The 12,842-nt window shown below is 42.7% G+C and overlaps 1 protein-coding gene across 2 annotated transcripts in view; it reads left to right on the forward strand.

Moving 5' to 3' along the window:
- Window positions 1-12,842, forward strand: part of PKNOX2 (PBX/knotted 1 homeobox 2) — a 135,025-nt gene that overhangs the window by 15,279 nt on the left and 106,904 nt on the right. Inside the window, exon 2 of one of the 2 annotated variants that reach the window (XM_006867658.1) lies at window positions 11,055-11,194. The exons of the other annotated variant lie outside the window; for it this stretch is intronic. Coding sequence (XP_006867720.1) covers window positions 11,055-11,194 — 140 coding nt within the window. The remainder of the gene's footprint in view (window positions 1-11,054; window positions 11,195-12,842) is intronic. 2 annotated transcript variants of the gene reach the window in all.

Below are 12,842 nucleotides of genomic sequence, written 5' to 3' on the forward strand. Positions count from 1 at the left end.
CCACCAACTCCCTGGACACCCTCTACAGGGTTGTTAGGAGTCAGAACTGACTTGATGGCACTTAACAAAAGGATTACAAAATTCACCAATCACCTGGTTAGGATTCCATACACTTCCTTTGCATAATCCTACCCAGTCTTTTGGTGGAAGTTACAAGACCATGGCAGAAAAAGGCATATGAAAGTGAACCATTGTATCTCACCAGCACACACAACACCATGGAGTTTTTCCTATTTTCCTGGTGAGACCTGACTGTCAGAGTGGCTGAGTCTTTCGAGTCCTCCAGATTTTACATTGTCACCTACAAATTCCATACAACCTCCAACTCACCCACTTCATTTTAGGCTGGGGTAAGGGGCGAGCAGGATACAAGCCAAGAATCTGGGCAGAGGCCCCTTAGCTCCAAGCTGAAGGCAGGGCTGGTCCCAGCTAGATGATAGAGGAAGTCTAGTGTTTGTAGCATCTATGAGAGTGAAAAAGCATGGAGGTGGTGACCACAGAGTCTTTTGTCCCAAGGAGGGACCCTTCCATAGAGCCCCATGTAGGTGCTGGGCATGCCTACACCTATTCTCATTCCAGTGAATGGGAAATAGCTAATGGTATAGCATTGGTTAATCATATATTGTTCTCTTGATTAATCCTCACAACCTGTGGAATGGGAATTTGCCCTGCATTTTGCAGATAAGAAAGCCAAGATTCAAAGAGATCCAGAAACATGGTCCCCTGCCCAACATAGCTAATAGTTGACAGAGGAGTATCAAGCTCAGGCCCTCACACAGCCATGCTTGTCTCCCTGCTCCCTGAGGCTTTTCTGATATCCCATACAGCTCTCCAGTGAGACATTGGAACAACGTTCAACTTTGCTTCTCTTCTGTACCACTAGTTCTCTTCCATGTTCATGTTGATGCAATATCCACCTCCCTCTCCTCCCAATGAGCTGTGGGTCAGGGTCTACAGGGTGTTCTGAAGTTCTCTTGGGGGAAGGCTGAGTCTGGAGTGGCCAGTTCTGGGACCAGCTGTGAACACACCAAGTGGCCTAGTGGAGTCTGTAAGGTTAGATTCTTCATAAGCTAGTTGACTGCAGTGAATAGGAGGCAATCTAATGCTACCAAGAGCCCTGACGTAAAACATTTACCAATTCCTATGGTGTGAATGTTTCCACCATGGCCAATTTTGAGCTGCTAAAGTGGTGTGTGTCATGAACCAGCTTAAAATTCCTACAAATTTATTCTAGTTTCCCAAGGCAGCGCCAACTCGGCACTTAGTTGTCGTGCCCCTAAACACAGCTCTCCCTGCTTCTACTCTATAGCTGTGCTGCCCAATGACTTTCCCTTCCTCCCAAAAGTTATCTCAAGTCACCCTGTTTCTTTACCCCTGGACCCTACTGCAGCTCAGGATCATCTCCCTTTGAGCTCCCCATGTGGGAAAATGGAGATTTCTGGTTAGAAGTCTATTTAAAAGAAACAATCCTTCCCAAACCTGGAGGAAATGCAGTTTGCTGAATTGTCCCCAGGAGCTATAGCAATTTGAGTCATCATCCTAAGGCCAGCTGTGCTCTCTTTTCCCTATCTCCCCCTCTCTGAGCCTCAGTAACAGCCTTTCAGCTGGAGCCCCTTGGGATGCAGAAGTGATGGCATATGATTTACATTTTTATTCTCTTCTTTCCTCTTTAACCCAGCAGGGGCTCATCCCACCACAGATCCCCAAAGTCCTGATTGGAATGAGGAGGTGAGAGGAAAAGGAGCCCTTCCCCTCATCTCAGTGGGTCCTTTGGGTTCCTTCAAGTACACTGGGAAATTTACCTTTAGTGGGCCCAGCAGAGCATCCCAGACCTAGCTGTGCTGTGCTTCATAAAATCTGGTGTTTAATAATGTGAACGATAGGAGTTTTCAAAGCACATTTACATACTACATATCATGTGATCTGATCCTCACCCCACCCTCATGGCAGTGTTGGTAGGGACTTCAAAGGGCATCTAATGCAGCCATCCAGCTCCAATCACTTCAACTGGGTTCCAGTTGATCAATCAATCTCAGCTTGATCCTTGCCGAGGTAGGAATCCCACCACCTCCTAGAGGCACCCCGTTCCATGAGTAAACACTTCTGAGTCTTTGGAAGTCACAGTGAAACCTATGAGACCTGGAACTTTACAGGCCAGTCTTGTTTTGCCCAATCTCCCAAAGTTTTCCACTTTTGATGGGGTGTGGTCTTACCTCTTTTCTATTGCTCATTTTAGTGAAAAATATTTTCATTTTCTTTCTCTGACAGGTTTCTGCCTTAAATCGTTTCCAACTTTTACTGTATTGTTGTCATTGAATGCCTTTGGTTGGTACAACAGAGTTAAACAATGTGTGGTCCTTCACCATCCTCACAATTATGTTTGAGCTCACTGTTGCTGCTACTGTGTCAATTTATCTAATTGGGGTGGTCCTCTTTTTTGCTGACCCTCCACTTTACCAAGCAAATGTCCTTCTTCAGGGACTGTTCCTTCCTGACATGTTCAAAGTAGGAAAGAGGAAGTTTCACCATTGTTGCTTCCAAGGAGCAATTTGACTGTTCTTCTTCCAAAACACACTGGTTCATTCTTCTTGCAGTCCATGAGATATTCAGTGCTTTCCACCCGCATTATAATTCAAATTCATCAGTTCTCCTTCAGTCTTCCTTATTCATTGTCCAGTTTTTCAATACATTTGTTGTTGTTAAGTGCCGTTAAGTTGGTTCCAACTCATAGCAACCTTGTATAAGGTTTCCAAGGTGGGTTTGAATTGCCAGTCTTGTGGTTTGCAGTCCTGTACTAATCCTACAGCACCACACCAGTAGTTTGAATACATATGAGGTGACTGAAAATACTATGATTTGAATTAGGTGCACCTTAGTCCTCAGAGTGACATTTTTGCTCTTTAAAACTTTAAAGAAAGGTCATTTGAAGCAGATTTGCCTAATGCAATATGTTGTTTGATTTCTTGCCTGCTGCTTCCATGACTGTTGATTATAGATCATGTTGTTGTTGTTGTTGTTGTTGTTGTTATGTGCCGTGGAGTCAGTTCTGACTCATAGAACCCTGTATAGGGTTTCCAAGGCTGTAAATCGTTATGGGAGCAGAAAGCCTCATCTTTCTCCCGTGAAACAGCTGGTAGTTTCGAACTGCTGACCTTATGGTTCACAGCCCAATTCATAACCACTGTGCTAACAGATCTCCTTTGTAGATCATGTTTCTAGAACAGGGAGTCAAATTTGGGATCAGTACATGTAGATCATGTATATATAATTATATATCATGTATAATCTGTTCTATATTCAGTACATTGTTTGTAGTTTGACCCTTTGGGGTCATGCAGAACACAACTGATCTAATCTAATCCCTTTTTCAAAGGAGATAGGCAAAGGAGAACTCTTCATGTGCTCCTGCCCCTTCCCCGCAAGTCCTGTTTAGACATTCCTGGCTCCTTCAAATAGTCCTTATATGGCATAGTGTAGGACCCCTTCACCAGGTTGGTCAATTCTCCTCCAAATAGATGTACTTTCATGCACTTGTTAAGCTTAGTAGGTCAGGACTACAAGTTCCCTCATTCTAAGACCTGTTGTTTTTGTTCATCACCGTAGTCACTTATGACTCATGCCGACCCCATGCATGTAAAGTAGAGTTGCTCCATAGGGTTTTTAGTACACTGCACTATAGTATAAGCACTGAACTGCTAACTACAAGGTCAGCTATTCAAACCCACCAGCTACTTCTGGGGAGAAAGATGAGGCTGTCTGTTCCAGTAAAGGTTGACTGTCTCAGAAACCCATTACAGGGTCACTGTAAGTTAGAATCAGCTGGATGGCAGTAGTTTTTTTTGTGGGGGGGTTGTTTTGTTTTGTTTTTGCTTGTTCAAATAGCATTAGTTTGTTGTTGTTGTTAAGTGCCGTCGAGCATTAGTTTAGGTGTTGAATATTTTTTGTTTTTTTCTATAGATACATTTCATTTTTTATATACTCCTCTGACAGTCAGCTAAAACTTCTGATATGTATTCCCTGTTCTGCACTTATATTATTTTTTGATCCAAGTGTCAGTGTAAAAATTCAACTTATTAAATGGAAATTAATCTTATTAGACATAACTTGTTGCCAAAATCTGTAAAAATCTTTTAGAGTCCAGGTCCATGTCATCCATAAATTGACTGATCATTTCTTTAAATAAATATCAGTTAGTTGTTGTTAGTTGCTGTCGAGTCAGCACCAGTGACAACCCCATGTACAACTGAATAAAACATTGCCCAATCAGGCACCATCTTCACAATCATTGGTCTGCTGAAATCCATTGTTGTGGCCAATGTACTCTGAGTGCCTTCCAACCTAAAGGGATCATATTCTAGCACTATATCAGATTTTTATGACCCATAGGGTTTTCACTGACTGACTTTCAGAAATCGATCACCAGGCTTGTTTTACTAGACTGTCTGGAAGCTTTTCTGAAACCTGCTAGTGTCTGAAATCTTGGCAGCATGGTTTCCAGCATTGTAACAACACCCGAACCACTACAGTATGACAAACCAATAGTTTACTAATCATGTCAAATCCATTATAGCCAGTTCTCGCCCTTGTGACTCCAGTGTCCAGTGCAATGCCCAGTACAAAGTAGGGACTCAAGAAGCATTTGAATAAATGGTTGGTTGCAGTAGTGAATAAGTGAATCTGGCCCAGGTCAGTGTAAAGCTTGCCAGCATTTAGTTTTTCTGAATCTATCATCATTCTCGCTTTTGAGAAATGAAACAATATGTGCTTCTACTTTCTTTCTTCTAGCATATCCTTAATACTCATAATCCTAAAGGTCACTAACTAATGTGCTTATTGATAAGAAAATAGGAGCTTAGAAAGTAAAGGATTTGTCCAAGGTCAAGGGTTGATAAAAGAAAAAATTATATTCAAGCAATTGCCTGTGACTTCAAGACACCACATTACCGATCTTCTTATGCACTAGGTTTGGGAGAGTTCTCCCAGTTCAGCCAATGAGGATATTTCTTCCTAACAAAAATGATATGGATACAGCATAGTAAAACAGACTTTCCTTTTATAGTCTCAATCTCATCATTCATTAATCCATTGATTCAACAAATATTTATTGAGCACCTACTAGATCAAACTGCTCTGGGAATACTACTGTAAACAAACCCTCCCTGAGCTTAAATTTTATTTGGGAATGTGAGAAATGTTGTCCATACTGACAAATGTTCAAGTGTTCCAATTTGTATTCATTTTAGTGAGAGTAAGGCTTTCTTTTATCAATTTTGCAAAATTGAGTACTCACAGGCAGACACACCACATGGCCAGCCTACAAACAGTTTTATTCCCCTGTCCCAAAAAAGCCCCTCCTCCAGTTCCAGTTTCCCAATCACAATTCTACCAGTACCTCCCATTTCCCCTATCCCCCAGAGAAGCCAAAATGACTCCCCCATGGTCTTAATGACTGTATTCTTATTTAAAGTTCCTAGTCCTAGAACACATTTCTTTCCTCCCTTCCCCCAATACATCTTGCTTACATATCCCTGGATGTAAATCAACAATCCATGTCTGCCTGGTCTAGCAATCTCATGAGCCTTTATATTCTTGAAGATGGTCCACACCCACAAGAGTTATTTCTCACAGGGAATAGCAGAGAAAACAGTAAGCAAGCAGTTATATAATCATGTTATGTGTGGTAAGGGCTATGAAGAAAATAAACAGAGTGAGGGAGTAATAAGGGGCAAAGGGATTCTCTTTTACTCTGAAGAGGTGGCATCTGAGCAGAGATCTCAATGAAGCTAGAGAATGAGACCTGTTAATATCTTGAGGAGATTAACATCAGTGATAACATGCATGTATTCATGGAATTAGCAATAATTGTCCCTCCAGAAAGTAGGGACCTAGATCGTATGATGAACTAACTGCTCAGCTATAAAGTATCTGATTCTTAAAAGGTATTGTTATTAAGTTGTTAAGTGTCATCAACTCAGTTCCGATTCATAGTGACCTGTATAGTGATTCCAAGGAGTGGCAGGTGAGTTTGAACCACCGACCTTGAGGTTCAAACCGACCTTGCAGTCCAGTGCTTATCCTACAAAGCCACACCAGGATTCCCTTTAAAGGTATATGCTCATTCATTCTCTCACTTATTTTTTTCAACAAATAATTTTATTATGCATCTACTATGGAGTACATAGTGTTTCAAATGGTTAATACATACAGCTGCTAACTGAAAAGTTAAAGGGAGTTCAGTTCTACCTGGATGCTCCTCAGAAGAAAGGCCTGGTGATCTACTTTAGAGAAATCAGTTACTGCAAAGCCTATGGAACACAATTATACTCTGACACACATGGTATCACCATAAGTCAGAGTCAGTGGTTAGCAACTGGCTTGTGGGAACTAAACAAGTGCCAGTGACAGACAGGTCTCCCTAGCCTACCAACACAGGTGATCAGTGCTATCAGGTGCTATGTACTTGGGGGGAGGGCCTTCAAAAAGCTTGTGGAAAAATTCCATTATCTTGTATCTCCATTTTCCATGGACTTTTGAAGCTCTCTCATACAGACTGATGTAAGAAAACAGTTGAGGTATGTCACCATTCACACTTTTAGGGCTCTATCTGACTAAATGAAATATAATGTCAACACATTGAATTCTACAATAATGTTTTTTCAGAATTAAAAAAAACATTAAATCATTTCTTTAAAACAAATCACATCCATGGAATACCTAAAAGGGGTTCTACAACTTGCCCAGTGAAATAGGCCTCTTGTGGAGCCTTTGTAGTGTATAGGACCTTAGGTGGAATCCTGAGCTCCATCCAGAACCTTCTGAAGTGGAACATTCCCACTAGAAATGACAAGCAGACCAGCCTGGAACAACTAGACCAACAAAAGATACATCTTCAAAGAAAGATCATCAGGAAAAACTCAAACAAAAATGGCAGAATAGACAAGAATAAGCACGTTGTCCACTGGGAAGCCATCAAGGCAAGCAATCAAATTCCTTCAGGACAAACCCCCCTCTAAGACTGTGAGCAGACATGTAAGCTTGCTGATGACCACATTGGTCTACTGGTGAGTGGAAGAGGCGGAAAGGCACCAATGAAGAAATGGGCTGAGTTCAGCCACATTCCATAGATTCCCATTGACCTGGAGATGAGAGAGAGAAGAGGAAGGGCTATTTGGTCCAAAGTGTGGTGAGACCTGGGGACACCTGAGCCCATGGACAAGGACATAGCCACAGAGGGCTAGAGCTGAGAGTGAAGCATCCAGCTGAAATGAAGTGAGGGGAGACGCACAAAAATGCCCAAACTTGTAGATAGTACCCATTTGACCTTGCCTCGATGGCTTGATAATCAGAACTTGACTAGAGGAAGATTTAAAAAAAACAAGTTTTTTTAATAAAGGAAACAAGGGTAAATTGCTACAATTTGATGAACCTGACCTATACTTATGAAGGTAGTATCCCTAAGTACCAACAGAGAGTGAAGGAGTCTTCACATCAAGTATCAGTACTATTCCCTCTGTACACAGGGTAGATAGGAACGGGCAACTTAGACAATGTTACCTAAAATGAGGGGGCAATAAAGGCATGAAGTGACTGGCTTAAAAGGTTTCAAGAGGGAGTTTAGTTTAAGAGTGTGTGGGAGAAGATAGAGTCCCCACTGTATAGTTTTCATCTTATTTAGAAGGGTCTGGTAAAAAGAGATGGGGATAAGATTCTTATGATTCAAAAGTGAGTAATTGTTAACATGACTAATTGCAACTGTCACAATTGTAAAGGTAGAAGTTTTGTAACAAAAACGGGGGAGTAGTTAATCTTACAGTCCAGAAACAGAGGACCATCAAGGGAGAAGAGCACAAGCGGAATGTGGGACCTTATCCAGAGAAGCAGCAACACAAGCTGAGGACTCTAGACTCATGGGAAGAGAGAGATTGAGAGCTGGTGGCCAGGAGGCAGACTTGCAGAATGTGCCCTTTGGTGGTGTAAATTATTATATATGCCTGAGTGTTTAAAAAAAAACGAGCTAAAATAAATAGAGAGAAATACTGTTAAGTACATGGAGGGGATTATAATCATCGTAATGAAACAATACATTGTAATGAAACAATACTGTTAAGTACAAGGAGGGGATTATAATCATTGTAATGAAACAAGGTATATGATTTGTTGAATGTAAAACTGATGATCTGTCCTGTAAACTTTCACTCAATTCACAACAACATATATATATACATAATATATATATATATTATATATATATATACATAAAATCCAGATCACATGAATAAAAAAAAATCACATCCCAATTAATTGTCCAATATATAAAATAGAAGGAGTTGCTCTAGGTAGTACAAAATTGGGGTCCCAGAGATACCTTCTGAAACGTGTAACAGTATGAAAACTGGTGCCTTAAATATTTGTATGGTCAAGAACAGAAATCTGTCCATTATCCACTAAAACCTGCTTTTCTCCATGTTGCCATGTAGACCAAATTTGAAAAACCATAAATCAATATCATTAGAACTGTTTGTTATCTCTGGCTTCTGTTAAACCGAATAAATGAACTCCTACCCAAAAGATTTACACCCTCGGAAACCCTGTACAGGGTCGCTATGGGTCGGACCCGACTCGACGGCACTTAACAACAACAACAACAACAACCCAAAAGAGAACTGATTTCAGCTACTTTTTTTTGCTCTTCAAAGCCATCAAATCAAACTTATTATAAACTAAATGACTCATAAGTACAATTTAAAGTTCTTTTTTTTTTTTTTCCATTCCAACTTTCTGTCAAAGGTCACTACATTTGCATTAAGAATCATCTCTTCCACCGTGAGGACTTATGGTCTCTTTTTGGCTTTTGTACCATATCATATTTGTGGCAACTACTCAGCCTTGCCATTGTGATTTGAAAGCAACACTAGACAACACTTAACAAATTAGCCATGCCTGGGTTTGACACCTACCCTGTTGACATTTACATTTGACAAAAACTTTTTTACTTTATGATGCTGGAGTCTACACGAGCTATTGTCACTGAGGTCGTGAGTTGTACATAAAATTGTATTGTTGCATTATGAAATGATTAGTATTTCATTTGGAAAAATACTTTAAATGTCTTTGTTGTTGTTGTTGTTGTTGTTGTTGTTGTTAAGTGCCGTTGAGTCAGTTCCCACCCATAGTGATCCTGTATAGAGTTTCCAGTGAGCAGCTGGTGAGCTTGAACCACTGACCTTGAGGTTCAAACCAACTTTGCAGTCCAGTGCATTAGCCCACAGCGCCATGCCAGGACTCCTTAAATGTGTTTGTATATTTTTAAAATAAATAAGTAAATATTTAGTAGATTTCACTCCTAGACCACCATTCCTAATTACCCACTGTGTCCACTCATAGCAAGTCTATGTTGTTGTCATTGTTAAGTGCCAGCGAGTCAGTTCTAATTCATAGGGACCGCCCAGGACCAGTAGAAGTGCCCCACAGGGTTTCTGAACCTGCCACCGTGATGGAAGCAGACTTTGTTCACCCATGAGTGGCTGCTGGGTTGGAACCTCGGGCCTTTTGCTTTACTCACTCACCACCAGGCCTCCTCCTAATTACTCACTGCCATGGAGCAGAGAGATTCCAACTCACAGGGACCGAGTAGGATGAGGGAGAACTGCTCCACAAGCTTTCCAAAGCTGAATGTTTCTCCCAGAGTGTTGGTGGGTTTGAACTCTGGAATTCTCAGTTAGCAGCCAAGTGCTTTAACCTTGGCACCAGCAGGCTGCTTGCATCAAGGCTGACTTAAGTTGGCCCTACAGAATACAGAACACAAGGGCTCCACAAGGGCTAAGCATTGTTATAGAAGCAGACTGTCACATCTTTCTCCTGCAGAGCAGCTACTGGGCATGAACCACTGACCTCTCAGCAGCCTAATGCATAACCCATCGCACCAGGGCTTGTTATGGTAGTGTTTCTGAGGAGCACCTGGTGGGCTTGAACTGATGACCTTGTGGTTCTGATCCTACAGCCCCACACCAGGGCTCGTTACCAACCACAGATCTATGTGAGCCCGATTATTCTGATTACTGCTCTGAGCTGCTGTTTGTTGTGGGAACCTCCCTTTTCTTCAGTGCTGTCACTTGGACCCAGTCATCGTTACTGTAGTTACATGCCTTCCTTCATTCAGGAAGTTCCCACTGTAAAGTATGACATCTCTTCAGATGCTAGGGTTCACTCCCAAATTTGTTCCTCAGAGTCAAGGTGAAAGGCATGACCTCTGGACACACGCTGGGTGGTGTGTGTGTCCCCTTAGCCTTTGGATGCCTTCTTCTATAGTCCACCAAGGCAGTTCTGGCTTTTCAGTTTCCTTTAGTCCTTTATTCAGCCAACCAGCTAAGTAGATCCATTTCTAACCACTCAGCTGCTGTACTAGAATGAATCCGAATCAATAAATTCACACTGATCTAAAGAAAAAAAGAATCATCTCTTCCAAAGTATGCTGGTCCATCACCCAGTATTGTATGGTCTTTAATTGTTCTCTTGAACTTTGACATTTGAAGAAAGGCCTGCTTTTCTTTCCACTGTAGTATATATCCAAATGGGTGCTCATTATACACTCCTATATGCTCGTGGTAGCGTAGTGGTTACGAATCGGGCTGCGAACCTTAAGGTCAGCGGTTCGAAACTACCAGCCGCTCCGTGGGAGAAAGATGAGGCTTTCTACTCCCGTAAGGATTTACACCCTCAGAAACCCTGTACAGGGTCGCTATGGGTCAGAACCGACTCGACGGCACTTAACAACAACAACATATGCTCGTTTGGACTCCTGACTCCTGGTGTGGCATTGTAGGATAAGCACTGGACTGTGAACCAAAAGGTCGGTGGTTTGGTGGTTCAAACCCACCAGCTGCTCCTCAGAAACCCTATACAGGGTCGCTATGAGTTGGAACCCACTCGACAACACTTAACAACACATTCTCTTAACCACGCACACACCACAGACTGAGTTAGACCTCACACTGAAGCTCAGAAACAGCTGTCCTGACTATTCTAACTGCCACCTCCCTTTCTTCTCTCTGCAGATGACAGCGACTGCCCAGCCACCCTCAAAGGCTCAGCCTGTCCACATCTCAGCACCCTCTGCTGCTGCCAGCACACCTGTTTCCAGTGCCCCCATTGACCCCCAGGCCCAGCTGGAGGCTGACAAGAGAGCTGTGTACAGGTAGGAGACACTGCTTCTGTGTCCAGATCCTCAGCCAATCTGACACCCAGCTCAGCCATGAGAGATGAGGACGCAGGCCATCCACTGCCCTTCTCACCCTCCAGCTTACCACATCAATCAGAAATACCTCATCTGGCTACTGTGGGTTACTTGAGCTTTATGATGGTTCTGAAAGCTTGGAAAGGGTCTCCCTTTCCCATCCTACCTGGCAAGGTGGGCCCCAATGAGCACCAGAGACCTTCAGTTGAGTAAACTCTCCTTGCACTGTCCACATGGTGGCTTTCACTCCAACAAGCCCTGAAAAGCACTGGACAATTGGTTGAACCATATAGGACTTGGCAATATTCAAACTTTAGTATACATAACTATCACTAGCTGGTGATGGTTGTTGTTAAGTGCTGTGGTGTCGGTTCCAACTCATAGCAACCCTGTATAGGGTTTCCAAGGAGTGGCTGGTGGGTTTGAACTGCCAGTCTTGCAGTTAGCAATCCATTGCTTATCCTGCAACACCACACCAGGACTCCACAATCACTAGTTGTTAAAATGTTTATTTCTGGACTCCTTGCTCAGATGCTAAATCAGTGGGTCAAACTATAAGAAGTTTTTAAAAACATCCCAGGTGTATGTGATGCAGCTGGTCTTGGAACCACATGCTAATTCATGGTTGTTGTTGTTGTTAAGTACCGTGGAGTCGGTTCCAACTCATAGTGACCCTGCACAGGGTTTCCGAAGCTGTAAATCTTTATGGGAGCAGAACACCTCATCTTTCTCCCGTGGAATCGCTGGTAGTTTCAAACTGCTGACCTTGAGGTTGGCAGCCTGATTCATAACCACTATGCCACCAGAGCTCCTTGACCTTCCTATAGGGTCACAGAATCAACACTATAGGAATGAGTTTTATGGTAGAATCCATTTTTTCTTTCAGGCAACAGATTTTGGTGTGAGTGTGTACATTCTGGGTGCCTGCCTCCAGAGGAGGAGTTTGCAACCATGTAGACATTCCCATCTTGCCCTGTGTCCATTCCACACACCAGGTGCTGGGCCCTGAACATTGCATAGGAAGGGGCTCAGAAAAACTTCTGTCTGCCAAAGGAGTCCTGGTGGCAATGTGAGTTAAGCATTGGTCTGTTAACCACAAGGTTGGCAGTTCAAACCCACCAGTCACTCTGCAGGACAAGATGAGTTTGTCTGTACCCATAAAGATATTCAGTCTCAGAAACCCTGCACAGGGTCACTATGAGTCAGAATCAACTAGATGACAGGAAGTTGGGTTGGGGTTGGGTTAGTGAACTCCAGTTTTTGTATCCCTGGCTGAGGGACACAGTCTGTAGTATATGTCACATATCTGACAGCAGGCCTGAAAGAGACCTTTGTTGTTGTTGTTAGATGCTATCGAGTCAGAACTGACTCATAGCGACCCTATGCACAGCAGAATGAAACAATGTCCGATCCTGGGCCAACCTCACTACTGTTGCCACATTTGAATCCATCAATACTGCCACCTGGCCAATCCATCTCGTTGGGGGTCTTCCTCTTTTTCTTTGACCCTCCATTTTACCAAGCATGATATCCTTCTCCAGCGACTGTTCCCTCCTGACAATACATCCAAAGTATGAGAGACGAAGTTTGGCCATCTTGGCCTCTAAGG

Source organism: Chrysochloris asiatica, unplaced genomic scaffold, assembly GCF_000296735.1.
Source record: "Chrysochloris asiatica unplaced genomic scaffold, ChrAsi1.0 scaffold00107, whole genome shotgun sequence".
NCBI classification, from domain to species: Eukaryota; Metazoa; Chordata; class Mammalia; order Afrosoricida; family Chrysochloridae; genus Chrysochloris; species Chrysochloris asiatica.